At 41.9% G+C, this 23,287-nt stretch overlaps 5 protein-coding genes across 7 annotated transcripts in view; 4 read left to right on the top strand and 1 right to left on the bottom strand.

The window, feature by feature from the left end:
• The first annotated feature begins 47 nt into the window (after window positions 1–47).
• Window positions 48–3,771, top strand: LOC128887974 (OTU domain-containing protein 7B-like). 3 transcript variants are annotated; one of them, XM_054144515.1, is made up of 8 exons: window positions 48–608; window positions 916–1,156; window positions 1,239–1,654; window positions 1,735–2,106; window positions 2,178–2,491; window positions 2,575–2,733; window positions 2,810–2,885; window positions 2,943–3,771. In XM_054144515.1, exons 2-8 carry the CDS (start codon window positions 934–936, stop codon window positions 3,039–3,041), a joined length of 1,659 nt encoding a protein of 552 aa, XP_054000490.1. In that variant the 5' UTR covers window positions 48–608; window positions 916–933; the 3' UTR covers window positions 3,042–3,771. The 3 variants fall into 3 exon arrangements, with proteins under 3 accessions (XP_054000490.1, XP_054000489.1, XP_054000492.1); XM_054144514.1 differs by having other exon boundaries at window positions 53–608; window positions 913–1,156; XM_054144517.1 differs by lacking the exon at window positions 48–608 and adding an exon at window positions 627–818 and having other exon boundaries at window positions 913–1,156.
• A 713-nt stretch (window positions 3,772–4,484) lies between these two features.
• Window positions 4,485–5,407, top strand: LOC128887803 (protein JTB). The gene is made up of 3 exons (XM_054144147.1): window positions 4,485–4,814; window positions 4,929–5,162; window positions 5,245–5,407. Exons 1-3 carry the CDS (start codon window positions 4,759–4,761, stop codon window positions 5,405–5,407), a joined length of 453 nt encoding a protein of 150 aa, XP_054000122.1. The 5' UTR covers window positions 4,485–4,758.
• A 75-nt stretch (window positions 5,408–5,482) lies between these two features.
• On the top strand, window positions 5,483–8,590 carry LOC128887799 (glutathione S-transferase C-terminal domain-containing protein homolog). The gene has a single exon (XM_054144144.1). The coding sequence runs from the start codon at window positions 5,483–5,485 to the stop codon at window positions 7,196–7,198; it is 1,716 nt and encodes a 571-aa protein (XP_054000119.1). The 3' UTR covers window positions 7,199–8,590.
• Window positions 7,390–23,012, bottom strand: LOC128887801 (ubiquitin-conjugating enzyme E2 R2). The gene is made up of 5 exons (XM_054144146.1): window positions 22,486–23,012; window positions 17,219–17,305; window positions 10,272–10,369; window positions 9,961–10,095; window positions 7,390–9,429 (listed from the first exon to the last, which is right to left on the bottom strand). The coding sequence occupies exons 1-5, from the start codon at window positions 22,657–22,659 to the stop codon at window positions 9,207–9,209; spliced, it is 717 nt and encodes a 238-aa protein (XP_054000121.1). The 5' UTR covers window positions 22,660–23,012; the 3' UTR covers window positions 7,390–9,206.
• The window catches only part of LOC128887797 (mucosa-associated lymphoid tissue lymphoma translocation protein 1-like), a 92,794-nt gene continuing 81,065 nt past the window's right edge, over window positions 11,559–23,287 (top strand). The window contains exon 1 of the mRNA XM_054144142.1: window positions 11,559–11,569. The gene's annotated coding sequence lies outside the window, so the exon portion shown is untranslated. The remainder of the gene's footprint in view (window positions 11,570–23,287) is intronic.

The following is a 23,287-nucleotide window of genomic DNA, read 5'->3' as shown; positions in this document are numbered from 1 at the left end:
CGTCGTAGCTGATTCAATAATTTTATTGTGCTTGGTAAAAAAAGATAAAAACATTACAAGAAAAACAAAAGAATAAAAGTTCCTTGTTATTTTCTCCTTGGTTACTTTACACGCTATAAATATTCAATATCCCTTTGTCGTATATATTATATAAAATTAATAAGATTTGCTATAAACTTGAGTTCATGCATGGAAAAGAAGGGCCCCTTCAAATTTAGCGTCCCAAGAGTCCTGTGCCTACTTCTCCCATGACTAGAGCCGACCTTGGATTCGTGGTCGAATTCGTTAGCCTTACCAAAAGGCCTTGCAAAAAGTTTCGAGCGCATGCAACATGTAGTAACTAGGAAACTACATAGGTGCAGTTTCGAGGCTTTCGAGGCTGCCGTATCCTAGGTTATGTTGTGTTTATATTGCCGCCCATGCATAAAGATTCTTAGTCGTTTTGTTACGTCGCAGACATCTCTCTCAGGAGAGTCTTTGGTACGGATACCGTGCTACGAAATATGAGAAAGCATACGAGTAGTTCGTGCATCGTAGACCAATTAGAATACCGTTTAACGATACTTTCCTGCTACGTTCTGTTGCACTAATTCGATATACGGGCCAAGGTTTGCACTTTTTTAGTAATCGTATGCACATATGATCGTATAGATATATGCATATGTACATTTATATATTCATATATATGTGTGTACAGTGTACGTGCAATCGCATACCTGTTTGAATTTATTCGCTTTCGGTATTTCGTAATTCCGTGAATCGTAATGTTTCGTCGCTTTCTAACCCACGCTATTTAATTTCTACTAAAAATTGAAAACGTTAGACAATATATAACGACTGAATAATTTTTCTTTTAATTGAAGCAATAATATTAATCATACGGTAGTAAATTTGATATAAACTGTTGCTTAGTAGGTACCATAAGACAGGGTAATGAACGTGGGACTATCCCCATACGATGGTCTGGAGAAAGAGACAGCATCCAATAATACACTGGAAAATGGAGCTGGTGCTACTAAGAAACTGGCAAGAGGTATATCCCGGGCAACCGAAAATGCAGCAATTGTGTCTTATGCTCGCTCTCAATTAGCTACCATAGGATCTTTAGACACCCCAGAGTTCACATTTTCCCTTCCTGACTTAACTGTGTACCCAGGTATATTATTTATATTATTCCACATCAATTTTAAGTATTTCCTTTGGTTCATTCTAGTAATTTAATAATATATTACACTTAGATTCATTTCGTCAGTTTTTGGAGAAAGATTTGATAGAAGGAGGATGTTTAACTTCTCTAGAAGCTGCTGGTCGTCTAAACTGGTGGTGCGGGGGCAAAAATGGAAATAACAGAGTTTTGTGGCCTTTAGCAACATCAGGAGATGGCAACTGCCTTTTACACGCAGCCTCTCTTGGCATGTGGGGCTTTCACGACAGACTTCTTACATTAAGAGAAGCATTGCATAATACTTTAGCCAAAGGAGAGTACAGACATGCTTTGTTTAGAAGATGGAAATGGCGACAAATGGGTTTGAATGCAGCTGCGGGTTTATCTTATACAGAAGCAGAATGGTTAACTGAATGGCAAACTATCGTAGATATGGCTTCTCCTATTTTTAGAAATCAAACTGCTACTTCTTATCAGAGTCTTGAAGAAGTATGTAAAATTGTCATATTCTATTTTATCATAAAGTTTACTAGCTTTACAAAATAGTAATGACAACAAAATTGTTCAAGGTACATGTATTAGCTTTGGCTCATGCTTTAAAGAGGCCTATATTAGTTATAGCCGAAACTATGCTAAAAGATGCAGAAGGTGTAGCTTTAGCGCCAATTCCGTTTGGCGGAGTGTATCTACCATTAGAAGTACCTTCATCTCGCTGTCACAGAACCCCGTTAATTTTAGCGTACCATTCGGCACATTTTTCACCTCTTGTCATTGTTGACGGAGCGAGCGATTTTGGAGACAGTTGTAGCGAAGGTGTTAGCATACCTCTGGTCGACCCAGATACAGGTCAATTATTACCAGTTTTATTCGCGGTAGATCCTGGACCTGATTGGGATTGGCAGAAAGGTTCTCGAGACTTGTTACCTTGTTATCAAGATACGGTAGCTAGTTTTACAGAATGTAATATAATTTTAACACGTATTCAAATATAATTACAAGCATTTATGTTTAGATGGAAATTTTATTGCGAGATTATTTGGACTGTGAGTATCAAAACTTTACATCGGAAGAAATTGAGAGACTATCCGATACCGACGGTTCACTGTCTAAAACAGCGAAGCAATTATTGGGTGTCGCAAAACAATTTGGATCGATCGGAAAATCCGTTAGCAAAAGACTGTGGTCCATGGCAAAGAGACCAAAAAGCCCGCCAGCTACGGCGGGCGGACTTTCTACAGAAGGTCTATTATGCGTAAGAATCAGAAGTAGACGCCATCAGTATGTGGATCAGATGCTTCAAAATTATCTTCAATGTGCTCACGCAAGGTCTTACATTACTAATTCTTTTTAAGTATATTCGTTTTATTTTATCCATAGGAAGAAATATTTAAATTATTGAAATTTTATAGGTACCTGCAGGATCATAAAGTTGACGAGGCTGGTAGTGAAATGAATTATGGCGCTGGCAAATCCAAATTTTATGCTGCTAGCGATGGAGGAAGTCATGCGAGTGTTAGCAAATTGTTACCCATCAATCAAAATAAAGATCGTACACTTTATCTTTCGAGGTATTTCTTTTATAAGCAACATTTATTTCTATCGGTTATTGTCAATAAGACATTTTTATTGATCGTTCTTTAACAGGTCTACCTTTTACAATGACCAAGCGACGTCTGATAAACCGGGGCCAGAACAATGGAATAATAGCAGCGGTCTTGAGGTATGTGTTTAAAATAATTCGTTACATGTTACAAACTGAAACATTTTTTTTTTTCAGACTATAGGTAAATGTCGCAACGAACAATGCCGTTTCTATGGTTCGGCAGAAAATGATTACTACTGTTCGCAGTGTTGGGCCAATCGACGTTACCGCTGAGGTATTATCCGCAGTGGCATATGACAATAATGATTCTTTGCTATTGTTCGTATTGAATTATCTATAATTCGATTTAGAGGTAATACTAGCCATTTTACAGTGAAGCTTAAGAAAAGTAATCGAACCGCCAGATTTTCTTCCTCTTGCAATATCGATTCATGCTGTATCATTACTTTTATTTTAATTTTTTTTTATATATATATATTTATGGCATTCTCATCTCTTTCAAAAGCATATCAAACGTACAGGGTTCAAGTCTTTTTTCGACGTACCTATACGCGTACCTTACATGCACACGTACACATACACAATAAATGCCTCTCACGCGTAACCTATGAATCAATCGTTCCAAAGAATAGATTATATTTTCAAATAACGGTAAACAAGTATTTTTAGGACGGACAAATAATACATGACTTCTTTGTACGTGCCTTCTATCGCGCATAATACGAAAATGAAAGAATACAGAAACACAATGATAATACTCGCTCTTGAATGCTGCAATGGGAAATTCGTTTTCCTTAACAAATACCATTACCGCTTCTAATATAATGCTTTGTACGAATTGATCGTGTTTCACTCGTTCATTGTTTTGTCGAGTGAGATTATATAGACAAACGCAACCGGGATATTAGAATGATATCTAAATTATTCATTGTACTTAATCTCGTTGCCTGTTGACAATTACTGTTAATGTAAAACTGTGTGAAAAATAAAACATATTTTTATATTTTGTGTATAGTTTGATTGCTTTGCATTGTTTGTGAACCCCATAACGTAACGTGTTCGGCATAAAATCCCTAGAGAAATGGGTGCTAAATGTGGCGCCATCTCTCGGCGAACCCCGTAAGTTTGACGGGAAACAGTTTCCCCCTCTCACTGCTAGATGGCGCTCCCAAGATGAAAATATTCAAAAAAAAATTATCTATTTTTTTTGCATAAAAATATAATTTTACATTCTAACTGTCATATATCAACTAATAAATGCCTATTTCATACACTAATAATTGTCTAATACCTCGTTTTTTAAATAAATAGAAATACCTAAATGTGGCTCTATCTAGCGGCGTGAAGATGGAACTATTTTACGACAAGCTTGGGCAGTTCGCTGAGAGATGGCGTCACTTTTGTCGGTATTTTTATTTATTTAAAAACCTTAAAATGAGTCAATTATTAGTGTGCAAATCAACAATTAGAAATTGAAGTATTGTAAAGTACAGTGATTACGATGTAAAAAATATAAGAATATGCAGAAAAAAATAAAAACTGTAAATACATATGAAAAATTAGTTCGGGGGCCGCCGCGAGATGGCTATAGTGTTCGTGTGTCCATTAACTTGCATATATGCTCTTATTTATGGAAATATATGATTGCAATGTATTTAATGAATGATAAATGATAATTATTAACAATTAGAAACAAAACAAATTTAAACTAGCCCGGACTCCTCTATTTGGTTACCGTAGCGCCCACTGTAAAACCTTGTAGCTTCTAGTAACATGAATCATAGATCGGGATTAGTTGTCTAAGTGGAATGCATTTACAGTCTATTAGGTAGTCTAGATCTTATTTACTAAGAACGATATGATACGTTATTTAGTTGGAATGTGACTTGGATTGTTCTTACGTTTATCCTGTTTAAAAAGACTATTCATTTCACATGGATCACATAGCTGGACAGGAAACGTGGAATTTCATGAAACAGTGCACATCGAAATGATCGAGCTGTGTACTAAAAAACGAATGTTAATTGGCATTACACTACTAGGAGGGTTAGCTTTATTTTATGTCATCTGATATCCATTGTCTGTTGGCTATAATTGTAAAAATTCGTAAATCATATTAACACCATAATTTATATGTAGCTATATTTGTTTGCATTACAGGTTAACCGTTTTAGTACTAATCGTTGAGAGTCACTGGACAGACAGTCCTAACAAACTTTACCTGGACAATTATGAAAACAATACAGTGTGTATTTCTGAGGAAGAGTATGAAATAACTTCAGAATGTCATCCATGTTCTGCTTTTGAGATAGCAAGCAAAAGCATTGACGTGTGCATTCATGCACGGTACAAGGAAGTATTAAAATGTAAAAGCGGTGAAATTATAACAAGAAGGTAAATATCTCTCTTTAATTTGTAATGGTTACGTGGATGTAAATATTTATGAATATTTAGCATAACCAAGTATATGCTTTAGTTGTGACAGAGTAGCTTGGTTAGAAGAAAGGGCATTTTGGAAGTTCGAGGCATTCATGTCTGTTTTGGCCATAAGTTCCTGTATCAGTGTCTATTGGAGAGAAAATATTTTAAGGCAAAGGATCATTCGAAAAGTTGCTAGACAACTGAGAGCTAGCGTTTAGCTAATTTGTAAGCTATTAAATTTGTTTAATTTATGTTATTGTTACCTTTATGGCATCATAGGCAGCTAGAAAAAAATGGAAGCTTACTTGGAAGTATATTCTTTAGCAGAATCGTGTCTTGCACCGATTGAAACAATAGTAACATTATTTACTGTAAAATATTGCAATTCTAAAATTAATATTAAATTGATACCAAGTAAACAGAAGCCTCTAGAACGAGCGTACACGATAGATATTTCCACATTTGTGTATGAGGTTATGGATGCAAATAAAATCCTCTTTTCCGTGAGGTCGTGCGAGTTGCCAATCATTGTTGTAAATAAAACTAGTTGTATCGCTGGACTTTGTGCGATACTACGTCAAATAATTAAAGATGTCGTAGCAGACAATCCGAATCATTATTGCCGAAAATTGTTAGGATTTAAAGACTCGTGTTTAACGGCGTGCTCGGAAGCAAGCGTTTGGACAAAATTTTGCGAGGTGGATCTGATTCAAACTCTAAAATTTTTGCATGCCGATGGCTCGATAAAAAATGAACTGCCTTCCAGTATGGCGAGATTGGAATGTCATATGTCGCAACCCGTCAGATTGCACAATCTATACAAGTACGCGATGTCTAAAAAGTTTGCCGACGAAAATGCAATTTCGCGAGACGAAATGCGTTTGCCAGAACATACATACACCGAGGGCTCGCACGTGACACTGGCGGATATAATTATATTTGTCTGTATACATATTTTGTTGACTATATTTTCAAGCGATGCTACGATGAAGCTACTTCCATTGACCGCTAAATGGTATAAAAAAATGATCGAAGATCAAATTATAGTTGACTGTCTCGAATGTTTACCGGTGTTAAGAAATCAAGACGCGAATGATTTCAACTATACTCTTCCTCAAGTATTAAACCAAAGTTTGTACAAGAGCGATCCGAATAGATATAGACCGAAAAGTCGTGTTTATACAAAACAAGAAGACGTAGAACATTCAATGGAATTATTTAATACGTTAAATGTGCAAACGACACTCGATTTAGAACCATTCGGTGCTGAATTGAATCTAGACTGGTCCACGGTGCCGTACGATGCCACGCCAGAAGGTGGTTCACTGCCAGCAACACGATTAAAAAAGAAGCACGAACAGTTACAAAACATGTGCAAGCCTGTCATGAAATTGGCGAAAGCTGGAGACGTGATCGTAGACTTCTGTTCCGGTAGTGGTCACTTGGGTATCTTGGTTGCTTATCTTTTACCATACTGTATCGTCATACTGTTGGAGAATAAAGAAGAATCACTGAATAGAGCCAAAGAAAGAGTGAAGAAGTTGAAGTTGACTAACGTAAAATTCTATCAATGTAATTTAGACTATTTTAAAGGAGATTTTGACATTGGCATGTCACTGCATGCATGCGGTGTCGCGACCGATTTAGTTTTACAACAATGCGTTAAGAGGAGAGCAATTTTCATCTGCTGCCCGTGTTGTTACGGATCATTGCACGATTGTCATCACCTGACATATCCAAGGAGCAATGTCCTTAAAAAGCAAATGGATCAGGAGAAATACATGATCCTGAGTCATGCTGCCGATCAAACGCACGACGAAAAAAATGTTAAGACAAAGCAAGGGTACGAGTGTATGGCGATTATCGACACCGACAGAAGGCTGCAAGCTGAACAGTTCGGCTATAAAGTGTATATTTCTAAATTTATACCGAAAACTTGTACACCCAAACATCACATACTGGTAGGGATTCCTAGAAAAAAAGTTACGAATACAGAGCATTCAAGTTAATTGCGTTGCATTTCTGCGATTTCTATATTTTTAATTTATATTGATTTTGTGTAAGAAGAAATTGGAAGTTATTCTTGTTATCGAAGAAACGGATTTGCAAATAAAAAGGCATTTACTTACCTAAAGAGATGTTTGTTAAATGGTTGGTAGCGTGACGTCATTATTTACCTTAAACTACTAACAAATCGTGATATTATTGCGCTAGTTTTATTAATAATTGTACGAAAAGATTTTATTCGTATGTACAAAAAAAAGGAGAAAAGAATTTTGAGGTATACAAATTATTAGCGTTACGTCGGTGTTTTACATAGTTTCGTCTATTATTAAGTAGCTAAGGGACGACATGAAATGAAAGAGGTTTCGTAATATACCAAGGAACTAGGGGATATTTACTTTTCGCTATACCACTACAAGCGCTGATTATATGCTTTCTTCGGATAATATTTAAATTGAAATATCCTTCCGCTTTAATTTTTACCGTTCAACACTTTCAACACGCTTAATTTTGGTCTCTCGATAAAACGGGCTAATGAAGAACGAAGATAGACGTATCATTTACACATTTTATGTCTTCAAGGTTGAGTTTTGTGTACTATTTACAATTTCAGTCGTACGAGCACAGATACACTACCACAGAGTAGGTTAGCTGTACCTGGTATTCCTTTCACTTAAGTAATAAGCTTACGTTTAATCAACTTCACCTATAAAGCTTTGTCCCCGCGTGAAAGATAATACACATAACATCATAAACATCAAGAGATCTTAATAAATGTCATAAGCTAAACTAACTTTGTGGATGTAGCACGATGCACGCAGAAGTCCGTAAACGTACCTCGGTACTCTTCTCAAAAGATTTAGCAATGTCAATGACAAACCATCGAAACTTAATATATATCCGTTCGTAGTAAAAATGATCTTTTACGCCTAAAGATCGCGAACAAACAAGCCGTTAAAGACCTGCCTAAAATGTTGCGACAGTCTGCGAACGATAACCATCGTGAGCTTCGTTTTAAATGAAACTCGGAAGAATCTATCGTATCGTTTAAATGTGAAACGAAGCGTACAATGTGTGCACGTTTTAAATAAAATTAACGTCTACGAAGAGTGTTCGACAGGTCTTTCTTGGCGGTTCGACTTTATATTTCCTTTTTCTTTTTCATTTATTTTCTCTCACTTATACATCGAATTTCCTTTCGGCCTTTTAATTTCGTAACATAAATAAATTCACACGAAACGGAGAAATTTCACTAGAATGTGACCTTATCGAATTCTTGAAATATAGGATCAATTGATGTACTCACCGATAACATCGTTAATATGATACACGGATAACTTGAGCCAGCCCAATCATTGTACTTCGTCGCGATTTTTTTTCTTTCTTTTTCTTTTTTTTTTTTTTTTTTTTTTTAATCGAACTCTGATCGCCTATAAGTGAGGTAAATCAATTGGTCCATTCTTTCTAACCTTTTGCCTAGTTAAAAAGATTGACGTGCCAGCCACAACACAACAAGCACAGTGCTTCTAACAAATTACTTATGTTTATACCGTATATTGCTTAAGTTAAAGAGCTTGTAAACTCGGAATTCTCGACAATTTAATATCCTCTAGAATTTCGAAATTCGAGCTGCGGCGGTTCGCGTAAAATTCAGTTCGGGGATCCACGAACGAACCACAGGGAAATCTCTTCCACCGTAGAATGAATCAGAAACGGAACGATTACAACGAATAAATCGACGAATTCGTTTCACCTAACGCTGTAACGATAGACGCACGGTAAGTGACGGCACCTTTGAAATATATCATACTTCAACGTCCGAAGGCAAAGTAAATTCTATTGCGCGCATTTGAATTTATATAGGTGGCACGTCCGAAGAGAGACTGATAGAGCGTCCAGTTTAGAAGCCCGTTAATTTATTAATCTATACAGAACTGATAATAATTAGCGTTTCTTTTATTTTTTTGTTGTTGTTTTATTTGAATTTATTTTTCCGTGGTTTTAGGGAATGGCTCACGATTCTCCGTTGCCACTGTCGTCGCCGTCCTCGTATTCGGCGGCGCTTAATTGATCGTCCTCGTAGTCGTCCAACTCGTACTCGTCGTCGTAGAAAACCGTCATGTCTAGCTGTTGCTCGGGTTGCCTCAAATTCGTTTTTATGCAATAATCTTCTAGCGTCATCGGAACGACGATGCCTTCCTTCTCGGCCTCCATTTTAGCAGCTTGCGCTTGCTTTCTGCGAACGAACGAAACAGTTCCTTGGACGTTGCTCTAATCAACTTTCGCAGCAATCCACGCGGCACGCTATATCGTCGGTAATTATTTGCAATAGCGTTAACTTTGCCGATTTTCTACTCGGATATTATATAAGAACGGATGGAAAATAATTTTTGTTCTAGAACACGCGGTGATCTTCCCTCTTCGACATCGAAGCCCTTGGAAATCGATGATGGCGTCGTTAAAGTACATAATTACCTACATTTGTAACACTAATATCTTGAAAAATAAGAGCGATCGACGATTATTTTCTGCATCGAAACATTCGACGACCTTCCTCCTCGGATACTCTTCGAGGTTGTTGTAAACCACGAGGTCAGCGCTATTGCGAATAATCACCGAATCTTCTTTGCGCAAAGGTTGCGCGCGCATCGATTAATGCGTTGATATAAAAATAAATAAATAAATGAAAAGCAATAATGGCACGCGAACGTGAACGATAATTGAAAAACGGGAAGACAGGATGCGGAATAGATCGACATTACCGTACCTTATGATATTTTCATACTCTTTGTCTCGACCCTTGGAATCGCGCCAGCGCCTATACATCACCGAGGCATCCACGTTGGCAGGGCTGTACGTATTGGGCTCGTTCAGGAGCGAGATCACCGACAGGAGTATCGTCCTATTCGAAAACCAGAACTCGTTTAGCGTTTTTGCGTCACGGCTTCGGTTCGTGGATACCTGATAATACGCACGGCAACTCTCGGAGTATATTTATATAAACGCGTTATATGAATCAACGCGTCTTGTTTATTTTTCAAATCGAGCTTCTTACGGATTCCAGGATGGGACACTCACCTGACGTTCTGTGTCGGATTCCACCTCTCGCACGGCAGCTCGCCGCTCTGTGGATCGTCTACGGGCGGATGTAGGATCGATATGCACAGATCTCCGTTCTGCGCAACACAAACGTAACGAATCAAACCTATCGCTATTCGCAATTTAGAGAGCGGGAATTAACTCCATTTCCGTTGTCCAATGGAAAATTATTTCCATTACCCGGACGATACTGTTTCCAGCGGGACACCCGGACAACGTATTGCATAAGTCGCATGTTTCGAAAGTTTGCTCGACGAAAAACAAAACGATGTCTCGTATCAACCGAAGAGCAATGTCGGTGACCGATAACCAACGTGGGCGGTGAACGTGTTAAAGTACCAGATACCTTGCCAAGTAATGATCACTCGACTTCATTCTCGGTGATAAGAGATAAATGCAAAACAAGTTTACGAAGAGTGTAACCAAAGAATATTTATATATATATATATATGTATTAAAGTGTTTCTTTCGAGCACATTTGCGCGTATCCGACGAAGGAGCGTGTTACCCTGGGACCGACACTCAAGGGCGAAACGATCGACTCGAATGGTCAGAGGAGCATTTGGTTCCGCGTTAATCGTCCCTGACGACGCAATGGCCATCGAGAAAACAAATGTCCGGGTCGAAGGACGGAACCTCGCGACGTCTTTCGCGAACCCAACGATCGTCATTGTTCAGTCACCTTTACGCGCCATATTCGGAGCTCGAGCCACGGTTACTAGAAGCTTTCGTATTACTCTTCCTCGCCTCGCCCTTGGAAAGAGTTCGGACGCGTAGGATGCGCTCGAGTACCTTCCAACAAACCTTCCTAAAGCCTCGACGAAGTAGCTGTCGACCCGACGCGACCACGTTTGCTTCAATCGCGAGCCCGCCGTTTAGATATATTTGCTAATTGGAAAGGGCGATGGACGCCAACGCACGGACGAGCAATTAGATTTAATCGGTAGGTTCGGTAACAATACGCCAAGCGTAGCGAGGAAGTCGTGTAGTTTTCTCATTCGTCAACCGTTACCAGCGACCACTTCCGCGTCCAGTCGGACGAAACATCTACTAATCTGCTTGGTAATCTCGATTAACATTTACACAGGCGACTTCTAGCTCCGTATGTCTTCGTAGAACGCTCGTCCCGGTTCACCGAAGCGTTTAAACCTGATCGATCGATCGGCGCAAGGAACGACTACATAAAAACCAGCAACGACCCTTACGACGCTATCGAGCATTTTCCTATCGTGCGATCATTCAAATTTCCCGTTGTATTCGTTACTTGAAAAGTTTCGGTGCGGAAGACGCGACGATATCATTAATGTTCGCGTTATGCTGTATCAAATAGCCGTCACGAGGCACGCGTTAAGGCGGTCAAGTTACACAAGGATGACCATGATTTCACAAGAAGAACACATTGGTTGCTATGCAGATCTAACAAATATTTTCACCACGAAGTTTTCAAGAAAGACCTGCGAAAAAATAATAATCGCGGAATTTCATTATATTCATTTTTAAAAGAAAAAGCGCGTACTCGCGATACACTTTAGTCGTTATTCGTTTTCCGGGGCGTACCGACATCGTTTCCATCGTCGAAACGCGCCCTCGGTGGCAGGGTTGACTTCGCGATCAATAGAATTTTTTGCGCGCAGACATCCATCGCGAAACAAAAATAAACGTACGGTTGGAAATGGATTGTTTGATTTTCCCTTGAATACCGAAACGCGATCAACTTCCGACTGTCCCGCTTCCGATGCCTCAGCCCTCGACGCGACCGACCCCCATTCCTTACACCGTCTCGCAACCGGAGTACTTCCAAAGAGATCTTGGAAAGTGTTAATCTCAGATTTTAATGAAACTTTGTAGCTGGATAAAGAAGTCCACGTTTTTTTTATCAAATGCTCAAGGTATCAGTCGATCGTTCTTTGATTTGCGGAACAAAGTTACTGCGGATATAAAGTAAAATACGATGCGCTTAATCGGAAAAAAGTTACGCGAATCGGTCTATTTTTAGTCTTGCTAGACGTAGAAGGTTCTTCAAGTTTACGTAAAAGAATACACGTGGATCTATTTACCCAAGTGCGCAGTTCCACCTGGCAGACGCATCGATGTATTTGCTGGAAAATTGCAATTCCGGGAGAATATGAACCGTCGGTAAATTTTGTCTAACCTCATCTAGCGAGAAGCTGTAGGGGCCCAATTCCTAGAATCGCCCTGTATACGTGTGGCAAGCACGCTCTTTGTGGACAAAAGCACGGCATACCGCAGTGCCGTTGGCGAGTGGCCAGCATATAGAGAGAGAGAGAGAGAAAGAGGGTGTTTCTCTGGTTCTCAGTCGCTGCTTTGATTCCCGAAAATTCGTGGCCACGTCTTCGATGAGAGAAAGTTCACTTTTGAGACGGATAATTGCCAAGACAATCGCGGTCCTTCGATCTACGAGGTTCACCGTGTACAGACAAAACAGAAAGATACCGCCGGAATAAACGCAAATACAAGCCTGCGGCGTGTTCGGTCGAACATCATTTTTCTAGGAAAAAAAGAACTCTTGCAAAGATTTCTCGCAAAAAAACCAGGCTGGTCTGATTCGATATCAACGCCGCATTGTATTTCTTCCCACTAATTATATGGAAAAATATTTGAAAAGCATTTTGCTCCGGTAACTATTCGTTGCGGAGATTTGGTAAAATCCGATCGAAAGGAAAACAGTGTCGATCCATTAGATCGAATACGTTTCGTCTTCGATAGGGCGCAACAGGTCGGGGCGATTTCTTGCCGCATTATAGCCCCCAATGCACGATAAACTTTTATCTTTTGTGCCCGTGCCGGTGCACGCTCGGTCACGGCTGCACAATGCGGCCAGCGAAAATAAATTTCGCCTTTGATGCGCGTCGCACAAAAATACCCGTTTTAATTATACACCCCGAATATATAAATATAATAAACGCGGATATTTACGATCAGCTGTTACTGCTTATACGTAATCAGGGTATAGAAAATAGTGCAATCGAGGCTGATTTGATTCAACGTAAGCCGATTCAATAATCCCTGTAAATGGATAACACGTACCAAGTGTACCGATTACATAAACCGGGAATATAGTTTTTCATTAGTGTTATCGACGACTAACGCATCGAAAGGGTACATTTATTAAATTAGATACACAACGTGATAACATCAAGCGAGAGATAGGCAAAGAGAAGGAGTTCTCTTCAAACGAGACGAGAAACTTGCCGAGTGTCAGTCAGCCTCGAAAATAGATCGACTCTCGATCGTGGGAACGTCGGTTCTTTAAATTCTTGTAAATACAATCGGAATCTAAGAGCTTTTACTTGAATTAAAATCCATCGTAAAAATCGCGTTTGTTTTTCTACTCGAAGCTAAGGTATTAGACGACAAAGAAAGCAACTTTCAAAGTTCGGTAGCCGCTACGTAGAGCGATGCATTATCTGAATTAAATGCGGTTAAAGTTATAAAACGATTTTTCCTCATTTTTCAAGGTAAATACACCAAGTGTGGCACGATGCGATCGAACCATTATCACGCTTTCATCGACGATGAATCATTCCGTAGCGTGTGAGCACGGTTCCGTGGTGAAACTCTCGTCGCGGATCCAAACAGGAAGCCTCGTAGACGATCAACGTTTCTAAATATCTCTGCAGAAGGTGTAGGCGTGAGTGCCGTTTTCGCTGCTGCTCGACGTTAGCGAGATATTCCCGGCAAACGGCGGAGTTTCTATCGAGGAGTGGATACATCCGAGCCTTTGTTCGGCCGTGAAAATTTATAAAAATACGTGCCTCTCTTGGCAACTATTTCGAAACCTTGCAGCGCCAACAGTTTCAACGTATAAGTCAGGGTTGGACGGTGTACGACGAGTACACTCTACAAACCGCCGTCTTTATTTGTCGATAGCTTACGAGGAAAAAAAAAATTCGAAGATCCGTTGCGAGTATTCTAATTAAACTTCCAGAAAGAGAATCGCAAGTCGGTTGCCCGTCTTGGATTAAACAACTTCCACGAATTCGTCGAGCGACGTGACTATTTTTTCAACGAGAAACGCGCTGCAATGCCGAAGCGAGTCCTGCGCATCGGTTCTCATGGAGCTCGCGGGTCCTGTATCCCGTTAACCCTTTCGGAACAGAGGGGGCAAGGTCCGACACGAAGAGCTACTCCGTGGTCGAGAGCGGAAAGAAGCCAGAGTTTTGTTATACGGCTCGGCAGCGGACTAATAAATCTCGAAAACTCGGACGAGACAATATCTGATGAACAGAAACACGTATCTCCTTTGGAATCAAAGTACGATACTAGAGTAAACGGAAAACTTACAAAGGGCACCGCGCAAAGTGTTGCGCAACAATTTTGTAAAAGTTCGTTGAAAATTTCAGCTATTACTTTTGTTTTCATCGACGTCTGTTAATAGTTGGAATTAACTAACGAAAGAGTTGATACTAAAATACAGAAAAATAAGCTGCGATTTACGTTGAAACGCGTTGAGTCAATCGGGACCGTAGAAATCCTTCGAGAGTCGAGTTACTCGAGTAGTCTTGGCTCTACTCGATGGTCAATCGCCTAAGTCGAGACTCGGCACGAAAGGGTTAACGGCACGAAGGTCCTGAGCGCGACCTCATCCGAGAACCTTTCCACCTTACAACCTAGCCGCTCGTAAATGACACCACCTATACGTGCGTGACTCGTGTCACCTATACGCGATCCATGGTCGTGGAAGTACAGACTCCTGACACACGTAGGGGGGGGGGGGGGGATTGATCTCCCTGCGTGAATGCTTGCCTCAGAAATATCGTTTCACTATCACAGATGCACGAAACGTGTCCGTGAGGAAACTTACGCGCATCACCGGTCTAGGAAGAAGACAGCCTCTTCACGGACGCGTTTCGTGCATCTGTAGCGACGGGATGATATATTTCCGAGGTGTACCGCCGGTCGCAAACGTTACGCGGTTCGTCGGATCTTAAGGCGACGACCTCCTTCATCTTCGCCGATGAGCCTACGATTTTCCAACGATTCCGAGTGTCTTCGATACACATGTAACAGCGGATTTTTGTGAAAAAGAATGAAACCTTTTCTTAGCGATCAAAGAGGATGGCGTTATCTAGATCCCGACGTTACGTGTCGCTCGACGTACAGTTTCAACGGAACAATACCACCGCGAACTAGAGAGAAAAATTAAAGCGGGGAACTATCATTGTCTGGTCGTGTCTCGCGTTTATAGCAGCCCGTAAGATATCCCGTGGAGCAAGAAATCTCTCGCGCACGTGACTCACGTGGCGAACGTTCGCGGACAAAGGGACCTCGTTGGAAAATCATTCGGTCGTCATTGAACGCGAGTACGTTACGTGTGGATTCCAGCGGTTTACGCTCGAATTACGTGACACATCCCGATTACACGACACGCGCGTTACGTTTCCAGCGAATTTCCACGGACCTGTGATACGGTACACCCTTGGAAAAATAAAGTCGAGCGTACCGCGGCGCGACTGAAAAGGAACCACTCGACGAGAAGATGCCTCGATTGACCGATAATCGCACGGCACAGGCTACGGAGTTCACCGAGGTGACAGGAAATCCGCGTGTTCAGCAAACCGTCCGTTATATACTCGTTAACCGAATAACTCGTATTCCCGTTCAAAGTCATTCTCTCGCGGTGAATTAACGTTCCCAAGAAAACAGAAAATCGATACGAACTAGCAATTCTAACATCGTCGTCAAACAGTGTAGGGGTGTGTATTACTCCATGCAGCCCTCGCTCCCACGGAAAAATCAGGAAGCAACTCCTATCTATGCATCCATGTTTCCAACGATGAAAGTAACATCTACATTTTTAGATAGCTGGTAACGACCAAGTTCTTCGCAGTAATCCTATACCGGTGCCCTCCTCGGGGATGTATAATTAATACGACGCCATTCGGCGCATGAAATTTACGCGCGTTATTACCGTTAACCATAGCACGTTCGTCTAGTCTCATCCCTTCCAACAACAAGTGACTGGACACGGATGTCCGACGAGCTTTGGACGGTCGTTGACTCTTTGCTGGTGGCTGAAGGGTCACACAAAGAGCGCGGGCGAGAGATGCGTTCTCGTCGATGGTCGATAAGCTTCGGGAACCAGTTACTTTGTGCGAACAAAATTCAGAATTGTAGATTTAGAAAACGCGGTGTCCGACCCTTCGGTCGAGGAACGATCCGGGAACGTTCAACGTAGGTGATTTTCTACAAAGCGAAGCGAGAACCGAGAACATTCTATCTCCCTCGAGCTCGGTTATTAATATTCGTTTTATTACTGTTACGTCGTGTTTGGAATCGACGGGAAGTAATCCCGTTTACACGTAACAGAATAAATAATCGGTAACGATCGTTACGAAGCGTATCTTGGAAAGCAAATCTTGAACGCGTTACGACCAACGTATCCTCGTGCTCTCGAGTTTCCAGAGATTCGACGAAAGATACATAGCTCGCGTAAATGTCACGGATAACAATCCTCCAATGTAACGAAAAAAAAAAGGAAAAACGATAAATGTCTACGATTCGAGGCACGCGATTGAAAATTCTTTAAAGCGAACGTTTAATATCGTGTCCACGAGCGGATTTCGGGGCAGCGTTAAAAGCATCGATTATCAAAATTACGGTCGCTCAAGGTTCGTCGAGACACGCGTTACTCGAAACAACCAACGACTGCGTGTTTCGCGAGTCCCGAGAGCAACGACACGAAAGCTTCGCACGGAGGGTGAAACGACAAAGAGAAAATCGGAGAAAGCGAAAGGTGCACGCGGAGGAAAGCGAATGAGAGAGCGAGGGGGTGGCCAGAGGGAAAAAAGATGCGACGAGAGCCAGGAGAGAGATTGGAAAGGGACGGGGAGGGAACGGGAGCGCGAAACACAGACGCAAAAAAGTAGATGAAGGGAGAATCGATAATTCGCGCAGTTACTCACCTCGTACACGTTCGGATGCCAAACTTTCGTCTTAAACCGGATGCTCGGTGGACTGTACGGATAATCATGCGGGAACTTCATAAGTGCCTGCGAAAGAAACGTCTATGTTAGAAAAAAAAAAAAACACGACAACATGGAACGTATGGTATCGATAATCTGACTCCGATTCGTGGAAATCGTCAAAGGTGCGGTCCGTTCGTACCGGAAAATCATTTACGAATCGGTTGCCTATTGTCCGACGGTTTCGAACGCATAGAGACGCGATCGAGCGTGGGGTGAACTTACCCGGAAAAATCCAAGGACCGATGGGTACGCAAAATTCGATTCGCAGCGCGCATCCAAGTAGCCGGTACACGGTATACAATCGGAGGAATAAAGCGACGAGGTCGCAAGTTCGATGATATCGTTAACGCGGCGACGTAGCTCGTAAAAAGAAGAAAATCAAGCGAGTATGATACGATGGCTGTTGAGCGACCTTGCCTAGAGCAGGGCTCCCGCTGCAATTACGTGTACGGATCCGTGAATCATTTGCGCATAGAAAGAGGCGATGAAAGAAATAATAGGTTTGAAATTGAACGCTTAGCTTTGAAATACCGGTGATCGACGGAATAACGAAAACATCCGCGGATCAATCCGAGCATTTGGAATGCGCTCGTAAAGGGAAGCTTCCTCATCTGGCGCGTTTGTGTTGGTACGGAATGAATTCGTTTCATAGGGCGTACGTAAGGGTCGTCCCGGCGCTGCTGGCAGACTTTCGTCGATGCTTCGTCGACGGGACGCTATATTGATCGCAACCTGGTCATGGCCCAAATATCCATTCCATCCTCTGGGATAACGCGTCCGAGAAATTAACTTACTTTCCATCGAGACTATGTTTACGTTTCCGCAAAGAGAATTATTTCCAGTCTCGGTTCGTTGCGTTTCGGATTGATCGTGAAAATGTTCATTCTCGCTCTTCGGACGGAGAGGTTTTTTTCCAAAACTGAACCGTCCAATACGCCGGCGACCTTCTACGTCAGATTTCGCAGGATCTTTTAGACGATACGCGAACGCATGCGATTTCAACACGACGAGTATCTACGCTAGCTCGTTACCCCAGTACTTGCAAAAACAACGCTAGGTACTAAATTTCCTCGACGTTGAATCGAACAAAGAGAAACCGTGGAGTGGCCAACCTGTTTTCCGGATCTCTCTCCGTTAGATCTCTATCTACGAAGGAAATTAAAAACTCTTGTTTACCATAATGCATCCGCGATACACAAGGATACGTGATAAAAAATTACCGTAGCATGTGCTTTAATTACGTTGCAAGGAATAAAAAATGCAAATAAATTTATTGCGTAACTTCATAAGCGCGCGAATCCACAAGTTCGCCATTTGTAACTCGTAAATAAAATGTGAACTTCTTAAGATCAAATAAAAACAGCACATTATCGTACATACATGTACGATATAAGTTGTTCCAACTTTTGTACGCGATGGAGATATTTATAAATTCTGTCGACCTCGAATATATAAAAGGAGAAAAGGTTGTTTTGAACGATCGTACGTGCGCGCTCCCATCGCTTAACTTGAACGATCTTGAAAATATCCTTTCCCGATATCTGGTTAACTAATATGTACCATAGAAAACAGCAGGTATCTTGGTACCGTTCGTACTTCTTTATCGCGAGTAACATAGACTCCAATGCTTCGGTGTTCGATATGACACGGCAAAATCGATCGCACTTATCAGTCAGTCATCTCGCATGACATCGGCGACAGGTATTCCCGGAACCGCAGTTAAGATCGATCATTTATTCGATTGCATGAAATTCCCTACGTTCCCGGTAACGATAAAAATCGCGTGCATAAAAAATGAACGTTGCATCGTGCGAACGAGGCAGCCGATTTCGATAGAAAAACGGTCCAGATTCGCGCGAATTCGAATGCGAAAAGACGTCGAGGATCATAGAACGCTTGTCGTCAACGTTAAAAATACTATTACGACGTATCTCTGACACGTAAGGCTGAAAGAACGACCACGTGTATTCGATTCTATTCAATAATGCAACGCGCTCGACGCGCGATAGGGAACTGTTACCTTGATGATACCGTAATGCCAGGTGAAAAAGAAAAAAAAAAAAGAGTAATTTTCGTTAGTTCACGGACACGTTGAAGAATCAGGAAGAAGATAATGTTCCGATGAACGTTACCAACGACAACTGTCGATACGTTTACGTAAATAATTGCGATCGAGTACATCGAGAAACATTTCCTTTGTTTCGCTGTCGTAATATTCGAAATGGGGTCGTTCGCTCCAAGATTTTTCTTGGCAATTCAACTGCCTCGCGTGACCTACCAATTTTCGCGACCCGTTTCGATACCTCTGTCGCTGGATAAAGTACGAAACGGTACATTGGCGATTCAACGTTCCGTTCGCAGGGAGGAGATTCGCGTGCTCCAAAAATTCGTATCGATAAACTAGCGATAAAGGTGTGTAAAGACCGAGCAACTTAATAATTCAGCTTACCGCGGCGAACTTCAAAACAATAACTATTACGTTACATGTTACAGTCGCGCGTATCGTTCGTTTCGCGGCCAACGAGAGAAAACGGATAAGTCAAATAAAAACACCGAATCTAGCAACGTCGAAATCCCTGGGTGATCGCAGACTTCGTCGTTGGACGAAAAAAGGATGATTGCAAACGGCTCTGCCTCTCACACCAGGGAACATTCGTCCGAAATGAAAAGAGGGAAGCACGTATTGACGTGCAACGCGGCGACCCACGTTTTCGATGACAATAAAGAGCGCGAAAAGACTCTGGATTATTCATTCGCGAACTTCGTTATTTCTCAGGAGAGCTGTGCACGTTCCTCGATACTGACACCACCAAATTTCGAATCTACCTATTTTCTCGGGACTATGAGGTGGGGATAGTTTCTTAAGCTGATATCGAACATTTCTTGCATTGTTCGGGTGCGTAACGCGAGTTGCCGCACCGTCGCGTCGGCTGGAGCAGAAGTTTCGCGGAGATAGCACACGGCCGAGTTGCTTTCGCGATGCCCATCTCGCCGCGAGGTGAAAGGATTAAATGGGCCAAAATCCAGCGAAGAGGGGGCGCGATCGTGTCTCGATGTAGATGTAGAAAATTACGTTGGCATCACTGCGACGAATACTCGGTTTGTCGGTGTGATCCCTTTACTGGTTACGGTTGTTTCCCCCCCCCCCTCCCCTTTCTCGCCGCCAAGGAGAAAAATCCTTACCGTTTGTCACGAGTGCAACGAGATTGGGTGAAAGTCGTTTGGGTAATTCGAGTGATGCAGGCCTAAACATAGATCCGTGACAATACCCGATGACGTTTTATGTAACTCGGCGAGCGCATTGCGCTTCGCTTCTGCCGAGCTGATCGGAAATTCTTAGAAAGTTCCGACTGTTTATGATAAGTTCTGCACGGAACGCGAACCAATGGGTCGACGATAAGGCTTGATTTCTTTTCGGGACGATGTGAATTATCGTTTCCGTTATAGGCCGCGGTATCCTTTGCGATCGAGGAAAAGAATACCGATAATTAGCGAACGGATTGGAGTACCGATTCGGTATCCGAGTATGTCGCCGATAAAAGAAAATACATAAATACAATACGGTCAATTGCGATCGATTGTACATACGTTTCAAACTGTGCGACAAACGACGCTAATTTAGATAATGGCAATCGCGGTAAGTTTGCAACGAAGATGATTGTAAGTTCCCGCAATGATACGTGCAACGGCACTGTTCGCGATCGGTTTATAGTTAGGATCGCGTGGCGATTCGGAGGCTGCTAGAACAGGATCCGAAACACCCACGTAGACGTGGATCACGTGCAAGGGGAACGATAACGATACGATTCGCAAATAACGGTGTCGTCGGTCGTATTCGTTGCACAGAGGTTACACCGTGGGAAGACCGGGTACGTCGCGTTACGTGAATAAGCGTTCGTAAAATCATAACGAAGCGGAGAGTGGTTTAGAAAGCGGACCGAAGGTGCACAAAAAGCGTATTACCACGCGGCAACGGCAGAATTCATTTTCTACCTGCGGACTAGGCCAAACGCGTAACGATATCGCCATTATCCGTCGAAGGAAATAAATATAAACGCAGGAAATGTACTATCGCGAACACGACGGCTTTCCTCTCGTTACAATTGCGAAGTTTATCGTTTAATATCGACAAATTCGTTACCGACACGTTATTTCCGTTGAAAATTTCGAGAAATGATTCATCGATACGCACCGGAATAACTCGAAAGGAAACTCAGCATCGCGTCGAAGGTTTAAAATCGTCGCAGAATGCAGGTCATTCGATCCGCTTACATTGTGTAATCTTTAGTTTCCAGGATTGCTCAAGGCTGTCTAAAAAGTCTCTCGGTTTGTGCCATTTAAAAAATCGCGAAATTGTATCGGTTTGTCCGGAAAGTCCATGTCGATTTTATGGTAGTTGGTACAGGTCTGAATATATTGAAGTGGTTGAAAACAATTAACATGCGTGCATTCCTTAAAAGGTGGAAAGGTTGTGGAACAAAATGGCACCTATGTAATTCAATAAATATATATATTCAAACGTGTTTCTGAATGTTTCTTAGAAATTGGCACGAACTTTCTGGATAACTTAATAATTAAACGACGAGTGAATCGACGGTAGCGAACATCGTATTGTCTATTACCGTTGAAATCGAAAAAAAAAAGGAAAGGCCAACGTTAGCATTACAGCTTTTCTGGTCAAGGTGAACGTATACTTCGCGTGCCATCACCGTATAGTTTTACGCGGAACCGCTAAAGAACACTCAACTTTTTTGAAAAGTATTCCTCAAGGTTGACGCCAAGCACGGACTCGTGTGTTCCAAACGAGGAATCACATTGTCAAAAACGTGTTTACGAGATTCGGTTTTTAGACGAATTTCGACGCAATAGCGGTGTAAGATAAACATATTACGATTGAGATCTATGTACACAAAATAATCCTTACATCGCGATGAAAACACGTTGCAGTCGTGTCTGGTGATATTTTATCCGTGGAACGTGATAACCGTAAAATTTATACAACAAACACATGTGTAAGTGTGCGTTAGAACTCGCACGGATCAAAAGAGAAATCAGAAACATAACCAACAAAATGGAAAGCCTACTCTACATGGCAATATCTGCACGAGGAACACATATATTATAAGCTTACAACGTATAGAAGTTGTTACTTCCAAGATGTTTAGGGAACGAACAGAAACTAGGTACAATTGTAAAAACCTTACCTTGAAGTATCCTCCTTCGTAAAGCGTATCCGGAGGTCCGAAGATAGCAACTTCCCACTCAAACATGTTGTCCTCGTTAACGAGTTTTACGCGGAATCCCTCGACGGGTTCCTCTTGAAGACTTTTATATTCGAGGGCAAGTGCCCTGAGAGCACTACTCGTTGGTTGTGCCATATTTCCCTTCTGGAATTACAATTGCAGTCCGTTCCCGAAACGAGAACGTCCAAAACCTCCTGAAGTGGTAGCACGGAGCACCACAGTCGGACGGACGCCTTTGCGAACACTGCTCCTTCCCAAGAGAATCAATTTCCAACGGCTTTCCACCAGGTAATTCGAGGCCCCTACCGCGATTTCCTTGGCCGTACCTCTACGCGTCGTAATCTTTTACACGCGGCAGGACGTTATCCACGATGATACGGTACGATTCTCTACACCAAATAAACAAAGAAATTCGATCGGACCTACAAACTGTGAAGTGCCTCTGCAGTCAACAATACACCATTCCCGATGCACGCAACTCTAACAAAACAGCTGACGTACCTTCTGCGTCAGCGTTACTCTCCGCGCATGCGCGATACGATATTCCCCTATTTTCCCCTCAACGCTCACGAATTTCAAGTGAAAATAAGCCTTGAACGACCAATCGCCGCACTCCAATCGTTACGATGGATTTTCTTATCTAGTCACGCATTAAGTATCAATGTTTATACTTTTCGTTCGTACGGTACTCGCTTAAGACGAACGTTGATTGGATATCGTTGCGCCGGCAATAACCTATCAGCGAAAGTTGAGACGCAGCGAG

Source organism: Hylaeus anthracinus, unplaced genomic scaffold, assembly GCF_026225885.1.
Source record: "Hylaeus anthracinus isolate JK02 unplaced genomic scaffold, UHH_iyHylAnth1.0_haploid 11989, whole genome shotgun sequence".
In the NCBI taxonomy this organism is placed as follows: Eukaryota; Metazoa; Arthropoda; class Insecta; order Hymenoptera; family Colletidae; genus Hylaeus; species Hylaeus anthracinus.
Note: the sequence above shows the minus strand (reverse complement) of the source record. Positions and strands in the feature narration are given on the sequence as shown.